Source organism: Arvicanthis niloticus, chromosome 10, assembly GCF_011762505.2.
Source record: "Arvicanthis niloticus isolate mArvNil1 chromosome 10, mArvNil1.pat.X, whole genome shotgun sequence".
Lineage (NCBI taxonomy): Eukaryota > Metazoa > Chordata > Mammalia > Rodentia > Muridae > Arvicanthis > Arvicanthis niloticus.
In genome coordinates this window covers 64,317,970-64,334,206 of record NC_047667.1, presented here as the reverse complement: position 1 = coordinate 64,334,206, position 16,237 = coordinate 64,317,970, and the positions used below count along the sequence as shown (strand labels likewise).

Sequence of the window (16,237 nt, the reverse complement as noted above, 5' to 3'; positions counted from 1 at the left end):
CCTGCACTCCTCCGACCCTAAACGCGATCCGCCGTCGCAAGGTTCCGCCCGGGATTCCGCGCCCCCAGAGTTCTGCCCTCAGCTTCCTGTCGAAAAGCCTGCAGAAGTAGCTATGAGTTTGGGGTTAGTGGACTGTCACTGCCATCTCTCTGCCTCGGACTTTGACAGTGTATGTGAGGGCGACTTGGGGCTTGCGGGAGTCGGGAGGGCCGCGTCCTTTCCCGCAAGTTTTCTTTTAGTCCTCGAATCCTCAGACCGTACCTAGTCTATGGCTACCCTTTGAACCTGCGTCGTCGTGCTGATTGTTCTTTCTGATCTTACGTAGCGGTTGATTATCTCCACGAAGCTTGAGTTTGTCGTTTCAACAGCCCTTTCTCCTGCCACTCCTGAGATGTGCTGATCTGTCCCAGTCCTTAGCAGAGGTTCTAGTTCTGGACAGGGAAGGGGCAGACAGGAATAATAACACGTGATGGAGTCTGTGTGTAGGGGTGGAAATAGGTTTTACCTGCTACGTTGGGAAACATGAAGAGGAAGAAGCGGATGCCTATTTCTTAGGAGGTGATGCTTATGGTGTGAGTGTATGATAGTGCTGAACACCGGCAGGTTGTAGACCCCATACAGTATAGAATTTGGTCTGTTTTAGTTAACCAACAACTGGAAATACATAATAAAAGAGACTTTTCAAAGACGGGAGATTTTCCAGGAGATGGGAAAGGTAGTTCAAGGTCAGTAAGACATTCGGATTGCATTAGATGCACAGTCTTAACCCATAAAAGTTTAAAGACAAACCCATTTTAAGAGAGAGAGAGAGAGAGAGAGAGAGAGAGAGAGAGAGAGAGAAATATTCTGAAGACAAATTTGCTGCTGAGTGGCAAAAAGAAGGAGAGAAAAAAGGAGGAGAGAAAGCTAGGGCATTTAGGAAATGTCTCGGTTTACAGACAAGAGTTGGTAAAGGCCGGTACAGTAAGGATATCATGAGAATCAGCATAGATGCATTCAACATATTTTAGGAATAACACCAACAATACATACAGGAGCCTTGGATGTGGACAGCAAGGGAAGGAAGAAATGGAGCATGATTTAGATTCTTAGTGTATGCTTACTGTAAGGAAGATGGTGATAGCCTTTGCTGAAATAAGGAAAGAGCAAGGTTTGGGATCAGAGTGGGGAGGTAGGCAGATAGAAACCCTAGTGGGAGTATATTGGCTAAGTCTGATCTCATCCAAGTGGAAAGATTAGATTACATAGTCATTTCAAATGTGAGACATGGGTCCAGGAGAGAGTAAAAACTCGGTAAGTTGGAGATTCAGCGTGATATCTGAAACCGTGAGAAGAGGAGGCTGTAGCTTAGTGGTAGAGACCTTACCTAGTGTGGTCGAGGATGCTAAATAAACAACGGAGAAAGACAACATTTCTTAAGGCAAGTGCAGAGAGAACAGAAGAGTTTGAAGTCACAAAAAGGACAGAGAATCAGTCAAGGAGACTGAAGAGTTACCACCATAGAGGCTGTGAAAGCAAATCCTGGGGGAAATGCCCACGCTGCTGAGGGACAGAGTGAAGGAGGAAAGTACGACCCTGTGTGTTTGGCAGCAGAGGTTTCTGTTTCGGTGTAGTGTGTGTCACGGAGTGTGAGAGTAAGCAAGAGGCAGGTCACTTCATTTTCTGCCACCCTGTTCCTTGCTAACGATATTGTCCTTTATGGTGCCTCTGCTGAGTGTATGTGGCCCAAGAGCAGTTACTCATGTAAAACAAGCATGGTTGCTTCTGTTTGTTGTAGGATCTGGATGATGTGTTGGAGAAAGCCAGGAAGGTAAGTTAGAATCCATAACTCCCCCTTTTGTTTCTCTCCTGTCTTCATTCGACATACTGTTTTTAGGGTCCATGAAGACAGACTCTGCTGTTTCCATGGTTAACAGTATATTTAAGCTCTCAGTCTGTGCCAGCCACAGAGCTAAGCCCCCCACTGAACTTTAGATCATTTAAAGCAGCACTTGGGAGGCAGAGGCAGGCAGATTTCTGGGTTCGAGGCCAGCCTGGTCTACAGAATGAGTTCCAGGACAGCCAGGGCTACACAGAGAAACCCTGTCTCGAAAACAAACAAACAAACAAACAAACAATAAAGTCTCACATTCTGAAGAAGTTTCTCTTTTATAGTCATATATTCTCCACTTGATAGATGAGGAATCTAATGTCTAAAGGTTAGTAACAGGACAGAGGCGTGCTGGTGAAATGATAGAGACATGCTAGTCTGATTTGAAAACACGTACACCATGCTTGGCAGTGCTGTAAAATGGGACAGTCAGTGTTTCAAGTCTTAAAGTCACATTATTTTGGAGATCTAGGATATATTACAAAAGTCTTTGGAAACACTTTGACTTGCTAGAAAAAGTTAATCAATGGCTAGAGAGATGTCTCAGTGGATAAAAGCACTTGTAAACCTGATGTTCTAAGCTCAATCCCTGGAACTGCAGTGGAAGGACAGAACTGACTCCAGAAAGGTGTCCTCTGATTTCTCCATGCTTACTGTGGTGTGTACCTGCACATACATGTGTGTGCACACACACATAGAGAATAAAAAATAAAAATTAAAAATTATGGAATCTTGGAACTATTTCTAGTATGACTTGTACACTGTCATGTGGCAGCTTAACTGTCATGTGGGCTTTGGGGTCACATGAGCCTAAGGGCATTGATTTCTTCCAAAATGCTGTCTCTGTCCAATGAATTAATGAAGTGACGTTAATACTCATTGAACCTATGGCCTGAAGTAAGAATTCAGTGGTAGTCATTTTGATTATATTACTGGAACCTGGCTAAAATATAATAATAAAATATATAAAAAATTTAATATTTATTTCCCTTAATTTATATTAAATGTGCATATTGTTTGATATTCTGTTCTTTTGTTTTGTTTTGTTTTGTTTTAGGCTAATGTCATGGCCCTTGTGGCAGTTGCTGAACATGCAGGAGAATTTGAAAGAATCATGCAGCTTTCAGAAAGGTTGTTGTTGTTGTTGCTGACGTTGCTGACATCCTCCTCCTCCCCCTCTTCCTCTTCTTCCTCCTTCCTCCTTCCCCTCCTTTTCTTCTTCCTCTTCCTCCTCCTCCTCCTCCCTCTTCTTCTTTTGTGTGTATGTGTATGGCATGGTGTGTGTGTGTGTATGTGTGTGTGTGTGGTGTGTGTGTGTTTACATCTGTATGCAGATGTGCATGCATATGTGGGCATGTGGACACCCAAGGCTGACATTAGGTATCTTCTTTGATGGCTCTCTTCTTTATTCTTTGGGCTCTCTTCTTTATTCTTTGGGGTTCCTCACTAAACCAAGAATACTCACAAAGCCACTGGTTTTGGTTAGTCTAGTTATCCTGGCTTACGGTAGGGATGCCTTGCCTCTCCGCCACTCCTTCTTCCCTAGTGCTGAGATTATGGGGAGCCACCATGGCTGCCAGCTGGGGAGCAGAACTCCAGCCCTTGAGCTTCATCAGTTGAGCCACCTCTCCAGCTTTGGTGCTACTTTTAATTAATCCCTCTGCCTCCTTAGCCTTCTTAGTGCTGAGACAAAGCATAGACTCCACAGCTTCTCTAATGAAGGTTTAAAGACTTACGAAGAAAGATAGTCATGTCCGATTCACACAGTATCAAAGAATTGTATGTTAAAAGAATGAGGAGAACCAGGCATGATAGCACACACCTTTAATCCCATTCTCTGGAGACAGAGGCAGGAGGATCTCTGTGAGTTTGCGGCCAGTCTGGTCTACAAAATGAGTTCCAAGCCAGCCAGGGCTACATAGCAAGACTTTTGTCTCCAAGGAAATAAAAAATGGAGGAGGGAAATCAACTCAGCCCTAAAGGCAGGTGGTCTCCTGGCCTACTGTTGCTTCCTTAACTTTCTACGTTTGTAGGTATAATGGATTCATCCTGCCGTGTCTGGGGGTTCACCCAGTTCAAGAACTTTCACCAGAAAAACCAAGAAGTGTGACATTAAAGGTAAACGTCATATAGAATAAGAGACATAACGAGTGTGGCTGACTCCGCCCTCACCCCACACTGCTTTCCAAGTTCTAACCTTAGGGTGTGGGATGGGAGTGCTGGGGGATGGGCCTCACACACACCAGGTAAACATTCTGCCACTGAGATGTCACCTTGGCCAAGTGTCTTATTCCGAGAAAGGGTCTCACTGAATCATCCATGCTGGCCTTGAACTCAGGCTCAGGCAGGGCTCGAACTCATGATCCTCCGGTTTCCAGTTCCCAAGTTGTTAGAACTGCAGCCTGTGCTGCCAAACCCAGCTTCTGATTTGTATTCTAAATTAATAACTGGAAGCAAGACCTTTGATCGGGTCAGGCTTGTATGATGTAATGATGTGGTGGAATTATGAATTTACTCTCTCCATATTTTTTAACCATGTCACATTGCTTTGTCCATCGCCCTGCCCCTCCCCCTGAATGATGGAAGGGCTGGGGAGATGGCTCAGTGGATAAGTGTTTGTTGTGCAAGTGTGAGGCCCTGAGTGTGATCTTAGACCACATGTAAGATGACCATGGGTGTTGGCACACACTAGTAAGCTCAGTGCTGTGGAGGTGGTGACAGGAGGATCCTCAGAGCTCACTGGCCAGCCAGCCTGTGAGCCCTAGGTCCCAGTGAGACACCTTGCCTCAAAGTAAGACTGCCTTAACTAAAAATGACACAGAGAGACGGCCTCAATGGAAGAGTGCTTGCCTACACAGATGAGGTCCTCCATTCAATCCCCAGTTAAAAAATTAAAAGCCCAGAGAGATGGCCCAGTGGTTAAGAATTCATACTGTTTTTGCAGAGGAACCAAGTTCGATTCCCACCCTCTCTACCTGTAACTCCACCTCCAGGAGACCCAGTGCCTCTGGCCTCTGAGGGCACCTACATACACACAATTTAAATAATAAAAACAAGTTTTTAAAACATGTGAAGTGCATTTGTATGCATTAAATAAGTAACGTGAGTCAGGTTATAGTCTCAGTCTCTGTTTATCACCTGACTTGTCCGGTTCTTCTGGTTTGTTCATCAGACATTTGAGTGGCCTCCCCATGAGTTTAGTTTATTCTCTCATAACTAGAACACACTCTGGGAGATGCAAGTTTCTGCATCCAATCTCCATCCTTAACTTTCAGCCCCTTTCTGATTCAGACTTTGTAAGTGAGCTATTTCTCCCTCTTTTCCTGGGTCCCTGGTCCCAGAGGCAGAGTAGTCTGGGTGTCCACTAAGGAAGAGGCCTTATCTGAAAGCTACCTCAGCTGTTGCCAGACAGCTTCTCCACTAGGGGTCCTACATCTCTGGCTCTCCAGGACAGTGTGAATTCTCCCTGATAAGTCTGCTGTCTCTCTCTAGGGCCTTAAGTTACTGCCCCTCAGCCCCGCCTCCCTCTCTTCATAAACATAAATCCCCTCTTCCTTTGTCATCTGCTTCCCTCCTTTCTGTGATTCTCTCCAGTGGAAGAACTTTACAGTTTACGTATTCTGAAAACAATCCACCAAATGTTTTTAAATGTACCACAGGGAGCTGAAGAGATGGCTCAGTGGTAAGCACACGCCACCCTTGTGGAGATCGAAGGTTGGACTCCCAACACCTACATCAGAGTGACAACCACCTGAGATACCTAGTTCTGGTGCCCTCTGACCTCCTCAGACATCTGCACATACATGGCACATGGAACTCACTGAAGCACATATATCATATATACATACAATAAACAATTTTTTTGTTTTGTTTTTTTTTGAGACAGGGTTTCTCTCTATGTAGCCCTGGCTGTCCTGGAACTCACTCTGTAGATCAGGCTGGCCTCGAACTCACAGAGATCTGCCTGCCTCTGCTTCCTGAGTACTGGGATTAAAGGCCACCACTGCCCAGGTAGCAATAAACAAATCTTTAAAATCTTATCTACAAGTAATTCTAAACTTTGTCTTCACCTTAGAAAGACACCACAGGCCAAAGTCTCTTAAATGCATACGGTAATATCACTGAAATTAACAGCCCAGCACTGTAGCAGTTCCCAGCAAGCTCATATGTGAAATGCATTGTTTATATTGCTGGACTCTAATTAAGATCAACCAAGCAGGATTATGAAGACAAATCAAGGCAAAGAGAACAAAGGGAATATGGTTCTGCCACAATTATAAACTGACAAACCACTGCTTAGGAGGAGACAGAGCCATGTGCATGACAACCACGGAACTCCAAATCAGACCTGTGAGGACATGTCTCCTCCTAAGCAGAGGGCCACGTCTAAGTGGGCTCTTCACATCCTGGCAACTAGAACACGTGTGGCTGCTCCTATTCAGATTTCTAGCTAGAGCTGCTGGTGTGGCAGAGGTGATAATTCCTGTGGATAGGTTGGGTAAAAGAGTCCAGTGTGTGAGGCACACGCCAGCTGAGGAACTAGCATTCCTACTCGCCTCGCGGTGCTTACAAATTTACGTTTTTTTCTTGCAGGATTTGGATGTAGCTTTGCCTATTATTGAGAGTTACAAGGATCGGTTGTTGGCGATTGGAGAGGTAAACCCATTTGCTAGTCACGTGATGCCTAAGTCAGACTTCCATGGGATATATGAAATAATCCTTAGTTCAGTACTAGTGACTGTAACAGACTTAGATAGTTAGGTTCAGCACCGTGTTCAGCCTGCCAATACCTTGGTACTTCAGCGGTAATCAAGACCACTTGGGAATGGATCAACAGAAAGCCTTACTCTAGGTTTGTCTAAATGGTGACATAATGCATTTTCCATTTACAACGATAATGTAATAATATTTCTAAAAACGCCGCTTTTGCTTAAGTGTGGCCATTGCTCTGAGAAGCTAAGACAGCCTGTAGAGGGAGGGCCGTGAAATCGTTCAGCAGAAAGTACTTGCCACCAAGCCTGGTCCACAAAGCCTGGTCAGAGGAAAGTTGTCCTCTGACCTGCGCATGTGCACTGTGGCCTCCATGTGTCACCCTCCACCCAATAAATGTAATTTTTAAAATTGAAAAAAAAAAAAACAACCAAAACACTTCGTAGCTAACATAAAGGCATTCTTTAGTCTTAAGTTTATGATTAAAGACCTGTCACTCAAAGTACTAATAATGCTAGAGAATTTTTATCACAGTAATAAAAGTACCTTGTCCCATTAAATATAAAAGATAAGAAGATGCATTGTGAATGGACTGCGTAGAGTACCCGCCCAGGTTGCAGCAGTGGGCGTGGTCTTCTGTAACCTCCGCTGCTCACAGTAAAGTGAGCCCGCCTGACTTCTGCCTGCGAGCAGGGCTGCTGCACCAAGCTGAGGTGCGGGGCATACGCAGTGAGTATTAACGCTGTCGTACCCCACCAGGAGTGTAAAACAACTTAAAAGTTGGGGTACATTGTGTTAGTTAATCTGCTGGGTAACACTCTAAAGAGGCTACAGTGTAGCGATGTCCGCAGTCCGTGTGCCGCCTCACGGTCTCTTTGGGCTTATTGAATGTGAACGTGTAATTCTCCTTTGTCTTCCTGTTGCAGGTGGGGCTAGACTTCTCCCCCAGGTATGCAGGCACTGATGAGGAGAAGGAAGAACAAAGACAAGTCCTGATCAAACAAGTTCAACTGGCCAAAAGACTAAATGTGCCTCTGTGGGTGAATTGTCTTTCTACTCATAACTACACAGCAAACCCTGTAACAGTTGGTCCTCTTGAGTTCTATATCTCTTTTCCTCTGAGTTACTTTTTAAAATTCATTCTTTCTGTGTGTGGGGGGTTTGCCTGCATGTGTGTTTGTGGACCATGGCTGTGCAGTGCCTGTGGAAGCCAGGAGAGGGCACGGTAGGCCCTGGAATGGAGTTAGGGTTGTTAAGCAGTTGCAGCCATGGATGCTGGGGACAATCCTGATCCTTGGTGAGAGTTACTGACTCATTTCTCTGACCTACTGAGTTATTTTAATGCAAAAACAAAAAACAAAACAAAACAAAAAAAAAAAAAAACCAAAAAACTATTTTTCCATTCCTAAAGTCTTCAAAGGAATTTTGTTGTTGTTAAACAGAAATGTGCACTCACGTTCAGCTGGAAGACCCACCATCAACCTCTTACGTGAACAAGGTACTTACATCCCTCACATTCAAGCATCACAGTTCCGTGGAGGGTCTAAGCACCAGTCCCTTTGGTCCCTTAAAGACAAGGAGTGCATGGAGACTGGAGGAGAGCCCACCCCATGAGCTTGTGTGCCACTTACGTTATTTTGTGCAATCACGTGTCCGTCTGGCTTGACTGGGGCAAAGGAGAACTTGAAGCTTCAATTTCTATGTATTCTTAAAGATTTATTTATTCATTTTTATTTTATGCGTTTGAGTGTCTTGCCTGTATATATGCACACTCACTGCATCTGTTGCCAGGTGTCCTCAGGGGCCCAAAGAGGGCATCAGGTCCTCTGGAACTAGAGTTATAGACAGCTATGAGCTGCCATGTGGGTTTTGGGAACTCTACCAGGTCCTCTGCAAGAGCAGTGGGTGACTTTTAATCACACAGCCATCTCTCCAGCCCCTGGCTCCAAAAGAGAAAAAAAATAAGGCGAGAGGGACTCAATGCTTGTGGTCGGCTTGTTTTCTGTCTTTGATTTGGAGGCCACCGACCTGATGACCAGAGTTCAATTCTCAGATCTCATAAGAAGCAAGAGAGAACCAAGTCTCTGCGGAGGTGTCCTCTGACCTCTGCCATGGCTCGTGGTACTTGTGCAAACACATACACACCATGAGTTAATATAAACAAAGCAAACATTACTGTGCAGATTGAGGTCATGGTGTGTTAGAAGACGCTCACCTGCTCTGGCTTTCCTAACCTGAACACAATTCTATTCCCAAGGTTAAAATGCCATTCTCAGTAAGAAATACACCTTACTTTTAGACTCCTATATGCATTAAAAAGTTCTATCAGGTGTGTAAGAAGCAGTCCATATACCTGTATAGGTGTGTTTAGTCTACAGTTGTGTGTATACAAAAAACCCACATTGGTTGTGAGTGGCCTACTAAATCGATTGTACAACAAATTTACAATCATAATGAATATTCACACGACTTGAAAGTCAGATGGTGAAGTGATGGAACTCCCTGCAGCCAGAGGTGTGGCAGTGATGGATTTGTCAGTGCTGGCCCTCTGGAGCCACTGAACACATGATTTATGCAGGCTGAACAACTACCCTATAAGAGCTGGAGTTGCTGTGAAAGATGTACCTTAGTGGTAGAAGGATGTTCCAGTGTGAGCATAAGTATAAGGGCCTCTGGGTGTGGTCCTCAGCCACACACATACACGCATGTATGCACGCACGCACGCACACACACAGATTAGGGGTTAGTTTTATGAGCCCTTGGCCTATTTAATTTGTGAATTCTTGTTTTTTTTTTTTAAACTGGCATTTCTTTTAGGAAAATTAAAGTGTTTACCTGAAACCCTTCTCTTAGGAATAATAATTTGACAGCTCACAAACAGAAAAGACATAGTGGTGTAGATAGTTTAGGTGATTGCTTTAAAAACTGCATTTCAATGTTATTCAACTATTTTATTCTGAAGATTAAAAACTTATTTTTCTCCTGTCTAAACATTATTTGTTTATTGAAACTTTAGAAGCACTGGAGTCTGATCTTCGCATCATAATAAATATTTACTTAAAATTTAGATCTCTGTTTAATTTGACTAGTGGGAAGCTCTCTGTTGGAAACCACGTGGAACTATGATTTGTGTTTGATTTGACAGGTGCAGAGCAGGTTCTGCTGCATGCATTTGATGGCCGGCCATCTGTAGCCCTGGAAGGAGTAAGGGCTGGTTATTACTTCTCGATCCCCCCATCCATCATACGAAGTGGACAGGTAAAGTCTTTGGTTAAAACTTAGCAGCCACTTTGTAAAACATGATTAACCTAAGCTTTGTGACAAACCTATGGGATGCTATTCTAGTTACGTTTCAAAATTAGTCTTTTTTTGTTTTGTTTTTCTTTTTGTTTTTTGAGATAGGGTTTCTCTGTATAGCCCTGGCTGTCCTGGAACTCACTCTTTAGACCAAGCTAGCCTCGAACTCAGAAGTCCGCCTGCCTCTGCCTCCCAAGTGCTGGGATTAAAGGCGTGCGCCACCACTGCCCAGCTTCAAAAGTTAGTCTTAAGTTTCCACTCAGACATACAAAAAACTTAACTCAAAAAGGAACCTGTGAGGGACTGGAGAGGTGGCTTAGTAGAGAGTATTACAGTTATGGTGGCCAAGGTGGCTCATACAGTTAGAGATGTATACAGGATGTGTAAGTGCAGATAGAGTTAGAGCACAGTGTACAGATGTGTAAGTGCTGATACAGTTAGAACATAGTGTACAGATGTGTAAGTGCAGATACAGTTAGAACATAGTGTACAGATGTGTAAGTGCTGATACAGTTAGAGCACAGTGTACAGATGTCTAAGTGCAGATACAAGCTCAGTGATAAAAACAGGAGCCTGACTGCAAAGCCTGCAAAGGATTTAAGTCTGCTGCGGGAAGCGAGTACTTCTCTGAAGAAGTCAACACAAATCAAGAGGTAACTGAAGAGAACCTCAGTGTCACTCCCTCAGGGGAACGCAGAGCACCGCTACTCCACACTGCTGAGTCAGGAGTTCCCGCCAAATCTGAGTGTAGAGTTACTGCTCCCCACTACCTCCACCCTAGTAAGATATTCCCAAAGGGGAAAAATATCTTACCACAAACCCAACGTGGATGCTCACGGGCATTGTGCGTGATAGTCACAGAGCAGAGACAAGCTAGAAGTGGGTCTACTGATGGATGTCAGATAAACAAAATATGGTATACCCGTACGGTGGAGTACTACTCAGCCATAAAGAGGAACATGCTACTTTGTGTGTTTGCTAGTGACTGGAGGATGGCTGAGCAATGACTGGTAAGGGAGTGGAGTGAGTGTGGTGGAGGTGTAAATGTTATCTATGTACATATATGTATTCACACACACACACACACTTATGCATTGCAGTGCCAGGTATGAAGCCTCATATATGTTAGACAGTTGTCCCCTTAGTCTAGCCTGGATATATTTAAAGAGTAACTATCATGACATATGAATTACAGTTCAAAATCTTTAAAAGGCAACCTCCCCTAACGTCCCATATCTGGTCATTTCCATGACACTCGTTTTTCATGCTCTATGGGATAAGGCTACAGATCACAATCAGTGACGCTCTCGATTGTGAGACACATCTGTATTGTAGGTGCAGAATATAGAATGGAAGTCCAGCCAAAGAATTTTAATCTCTCTATGAGCAACTGTTTGTCTTTTTAGTTGATTTCTCATGGGGCGTTTCTTATATACTTGATTGTGTTTGGCTCCCTGGAAGCTTTGGATAATTTTTTTTGCAATTTTAGGCAATATTCCCATTTTGTAGTGGTCATGTGGCCATCAGAAATGGACTGGCGAGGGCATGGTAGCTGTCCAGCGAGCTCCAGTGATAAAGATGAATGTTTGTGTCCCACAGGACAAGTGTCATTCACGTGTGAGTTAATGCTATTCCGCTTCCTCTGTTTTAAACGTACTCTGTCTTTTCTCTAAGAAGCAGAAGCTTGTGAAACAGCTGCCTCTGAGTTCTATCTGCTTAGAAACGGATTCACCTGCGCTAGGACCAGAAAAGCTGGTAAGCGATCTGTAGTCTATGGCAACGCAGACGCATCTTTTCAGCTGGGCCATTGTGGCTCAGCTGGGTCTCACTGCAGTACTCGAATGCTAAATTGAGGCCATGCTCCCTGGAGGGTCTTTTCTGAATACTGCTGAGCTTCAGAGAATGTCACATGACTCGGAACATGCCTCCATCTGTGTAGTTGTGTCATAAAGGCATGTCTGGGAACATGCCTCCATCTGTGTAGTTGTAAGTGTCATAACAGCATGTCTGGGGTCATTAAAGTACCCATCAAATCCTTTCTGTGAGTTCGAGACTCTGACCTTGGGAAAGCTACTTAATTTCTCCAAAACTATATTTATCTGTTTATCTACTTAGCCATTTATTCATTCATTCATTATTGAAACTGGGTCTCACATAGCCCAGGCTGGCCTCCAACGCACTGTAGAATGCCTGATCCTTTTACCTCTGCTTCCCTAGGGCTGGACTGTGGGAATGAACAGCCTCTGTCATTTAGCCCTGGCTGTCCTGGAACTCACTTTGTAGACCAGGCTGGCCTCAAACTCACAGAGATCCACCTGCCTCTGCCTCCTGAGTGCTAGGATTAAAGGTGTGTGCCACCATGCCCAGATCATTAGCTTATTAGGATATCATCTTTCCTGTGAACAGGGTACTGTCTTCTCATAGACATTTGAGACCATTTGAGGTTCATGAGGCATTCCAGGAAGGGAATAAAGCCTTCTTTATGAGAAATCAGTAGGACTAAGGACTTGTGTCCTTCTAGACCTCTGTGTCTGTATCTAGACACACACACACACACACACACACATCTCTCTACGATAGGATCAGCCCTTGTGTTGTGTCTGTATTTAGACACACACACACACGCACACATCTCTCTAGGATAGGATTGGCTCTTGTGCCTATATCTAGTCACACACACACACAAACACACACTCACACATCTCTCTAGAATAGGATCGGCTGAACACAATTTTTTCAGACCTTCTTTCACTAGTATATATTAATAAATGTGCTTTTCCCCAAAGTGTTTTATGTGCATTGGTGTTTTGTCTGCATGTATATTTCTGTGAGAGATTTGAATCCTCTGGAACTAGAGTTATCGACAGTTGTTAGCTGCCATGTGGGTGCTGGGAATTAAACTTTGGTCCTCTGGAAGAGCAGCCAGTGCTCTTAACTACTGAGCCATCTCTCCAGCACTCAAAGTAATAACTTTGAGTTATTAATAACTCAATTTAATAACCACACAGTGTTCCACTGTTACAACTTGTTGTTAGGGACTGGAGAGATGGTTCAGTGGTCAAGAGCATTGGCTATTCTTCCAGAGGATCTGGGTTCTAGTCCCAGTATCTACATGATAGCTTATAACCATTTATAACTCCAGTTCCAGAGAACTCAATGACCTTGGTGGCCTCTATAGCCAGCAGTCAGGCATACAGTGCACACACATACATGCAGGCAAAACATACACATAAAATAATAAAGAAAAAAACTTGGTATGTCATAAATGTATATACGTACCTCTGTGTGTGTGTGTGTGAGAGAGAGAGAGAGAGAGAGAGAGAGAGAGAGAGAGAGAGAGATCTCATGAAGCCAGACTGAGAGAGAGAGAGAGAGAGAGAGAGAGAGAGAGAGACAGGTCTCATAAAGCCAGACTGACCTCTAACTCAGAATGTAGCCAGGTTTGACCTTAAACTCCTGATCATCCTGCCTCTACCTCCTAGGTACTGGGAATTCAGATGTGTTCCACCATTCTCAGCCAGTCTGAGTTTTAACCACTGTGATGAACAGACTTGAATGTAAATCTTTGAAACACTTCTTATTTTTTTAGCCTGTATTATCAAGGGTTTTTTGCCTTAATAATTTTATTCCTCTTATTGCTATCCCAAGTAGCCACTTATTAATAATTACAGAAATGTTTTTCATTAAGTCTAAATGCTGTTGATTGCAGAAATATTGTTTTTTTTAATCATTAAGAAACACAACTGAGGGGGGCTGGAGAGATGACTCAGAGGTTAAGAGTCCTGGCTGCTCTTCCAAGAGGACCTGGGTTCAATTCCAGCACCCACATGGCAGCTCACAGCTATCTGTACCTCCAGGATCTGACACCCTCACACAGATATACATGCAGACAAAACACCAATGTACATAAAATAATTTTTTTAAAAAAGAAAAAAGAAACAACACTAAATGTAAGCAGAATGTTTATTTGTTTCCCAGGTATTAAAGTAGTGTGTCTTAAGGTCAGCAAGCTGGTAGAAGCTAATCGAGCAGTCTTTCCAGTGCTTGGGGCATTTGAAGCCACACTGGGAAGGTAGCCTTTGAGGTGAGGGGCCAAGCGGACTGGAGTAACCTTTACCAGAACTCATGCATGCAACCAAACAAGGACAGTTAATCCTTCAGGCAAGCTGCTCTCCCTGGGTTCAGTTGGCACACTGTTTCACCTGCTGGGTGCTTAGGGCTTTGGCTGCAAATGCCTCTGAGTTCTTCCTGGAACAGCATAGACTTGGAGTCGCCTATACCTGCCAAGTTCATTCCCCCCACCCCCATTTCTAAAAGCATAAATAAAGGAATGTCAGCTCCTTCAGAGAGTAAGAGAGAAGCTCATCGGGTGTTTTAGCAGCTCATTCTTGTGTGTGTGTGCTTGTGTGTCTTAGCTACAGTCTCCAAGCATCTACACACTAAGTGTCACGCTCTGTTCTCTTCCAGACACGGAATGAACCCTGCAACATTTCCATCGCAGCAGAGTTCATTGCCCAAGTGAAAGGGATCTCAGTAGACGAGGTCCGAGAAGTGACGACACAGAATGCATTCAAACTGTTTCCCAAGCTCCAGAACCTGCTCCAGAAATAGCTTCAGAATCAACCCCTGCAAGCCAAGTCAGCCCAGGGCAGCACTGGGGAAAACAAGGGTTCACTTTAGTGGTCTGAAAGGAAGAAGCCATTTTATATGGCTAGCAGTCACAGTTTTACAGAAATGTTCCTCTTATAAACAAATGCGGGCTGAAGAGACGGCTCAGCCGTTAAGAGCACTCAGTTGCTGCTCTTCCAAAGGACTCACGTTCAATTCCCAGCAGCCACATTGGATGGTTCACAACTGCCTGTAATTCCTCCAGCTTCAGAAGATTCACCACTGGGCTTCTCTGGCACACATGTGGCATATCTCTACACAGACACACTTAACATAAATAAAAATAATGATTTCTAAAACCTCTATTTTAGAAAAAGAATGATTTGGCTTGGATACAGAAACCCTGGGTTCAGACTATAATCGTGTGCTACTTTCAATAGCTGAGTCCCGGAGTAGACTGGAGAAACATACACAGTGGCTTCTGGAGTTCCTGCCTTTGAGGGAAGAAAGCCTCAAGACAGCCCCTCCCCCGCTCTCCCCCACTTAGCAATTAGCTTATAGAAGCTGCTCCATGGGTTTTTGTCTTTGAATGCTTACTAGTTGGTGTGTGCACGGCAGATATGCTTCAGATTTGCTGGTCAGTGGGCCCGTATGGGTTATAATATCATTGGCCAGAAACAGCAGTTGTGAGAGTACTGAGATATCTCCTGCCCCACTTAAGGAGACAAACATCACTATGTTGCTTAGGCTAGCCCCAAACTCCTAGGCTCAGTATTGCTCAGCCTCCTAAGCAGCCATTGCTGCAGCCTCACACCACAGCACCTGGATGGTAAAGACATACCTTTGAGGGACTGAGCAGGCTTCCAACCCTGTGATATGCTTGGCTGGTTTCATTAATGGAGACCATAACAGGAGAAGAGAGACAGGCGCTACTTGTCCACATGCTTGTTAGTTGGTTCTGGAAATTAGGAAGCCCGAGCTCTTGTGTTTAAGCATATACAACATTTGCCCCAGATAGGGGTGACTTGAGAGGGGTGATTGAGATATTTGTACTAGCCCTCACATCTTGGCAAGAGTGAAGGTATTTTTAAGATCAATGTTAGAATCCATCTGCTGCTCTGGTCACAGTATCTCACTCGGCAGCTCTCCCCTCTCATAGACACTGACAGGTGGCCTACAGAAAACACTGTGTGTCTGTCACCAACAAACTAGATCTTGGAACTGCATCCCAGGATCTCATCTAGGGGAGTGAGTTACAACAGGGGTATTGGTAGCCTGCTCCCACACTTCCCTGCCTCTGCCTGTGAATCAGAGAGCCCAGCAGCCGGCTTGTGGAGGAAACCTCCACTGTCCTCAGAAAGGTGTAAGAAAAGACTCCCACTTCTTCGACAGGAGTCCCAATTCCTCTCTTCAGAGTCCCTACTGTGTTTTTTTTAAAGATCTATTTATTTTATGTATGTGCATATACTGTAGCTGTCTTAGACACACCAGAAGAGGGTGTCAGATCCCATTACAGATGGTTGTGAACCACCATGTGGTTGCTGGGAATTGAACTCAGGACCTCTGAAAGATCAATCAGTGCTCTTAGCCACTGAGCCATCTCTCTACCCCCCCCCCCCCCACACACCATGTTATCTAAACTTTCCGCAGAAGTCCTGCCATGCTGTAGTCTATCCATGGCATTAATATCCCAACAATCTGTGTCCCCTTGAACCTATATCCAAGACCCTCCATTGTTCTGAAGAGACACCT

General features: G+C 44.3%; 1 protein-coding gene across 5 annotated transcripts; it reads left to right on the top strand.

Moving 5' to 3' along the window:
- Nucleotides 1-14: 14 nt before the first annotated feature.
- Nucleotides 15-14,850, top strand: Tatdn3 (TatD DNase domain containing 3). 5 transcript variants are annotated; one of them, XM_076941619.1, is made up of 10 exons: nt 15-169; nt 1,778-1,810; nt 2,928-3,001; nt 3,904-3,988; nt 6,464-6,526; nt 7,507-7,616; nt 8,023-8,078; nt 9,726-9,838; nt 11,558-11,632; nt 14,345-14,850. In XM_076941619.1, exons 1-10 carry the CDS (start codon nt 113-115, stop codon nt 14,486-14,488), a joined length of 810 nt encoding a protein of 269 aa, XP_076797734.1. In that variant the 5' UTR covers nt 15-112; the 3' UTR covers nt 14,489-14,850. The 5 variants fall into 5 exon arrangements, with proteins under 5 accessions (XP_076797734.1, XP_034368637.1, XP_034368636.1 ...); XM_034512746.2 differs by having other exon boundaries at nt 11,555-11,632; XM_034512745.2 differs by having other exon boundaries at nt 11,552-11,632.
- The last annotated feature ends 1,387 nt before the right edge of the window (nt 14,851-16,237 follow it).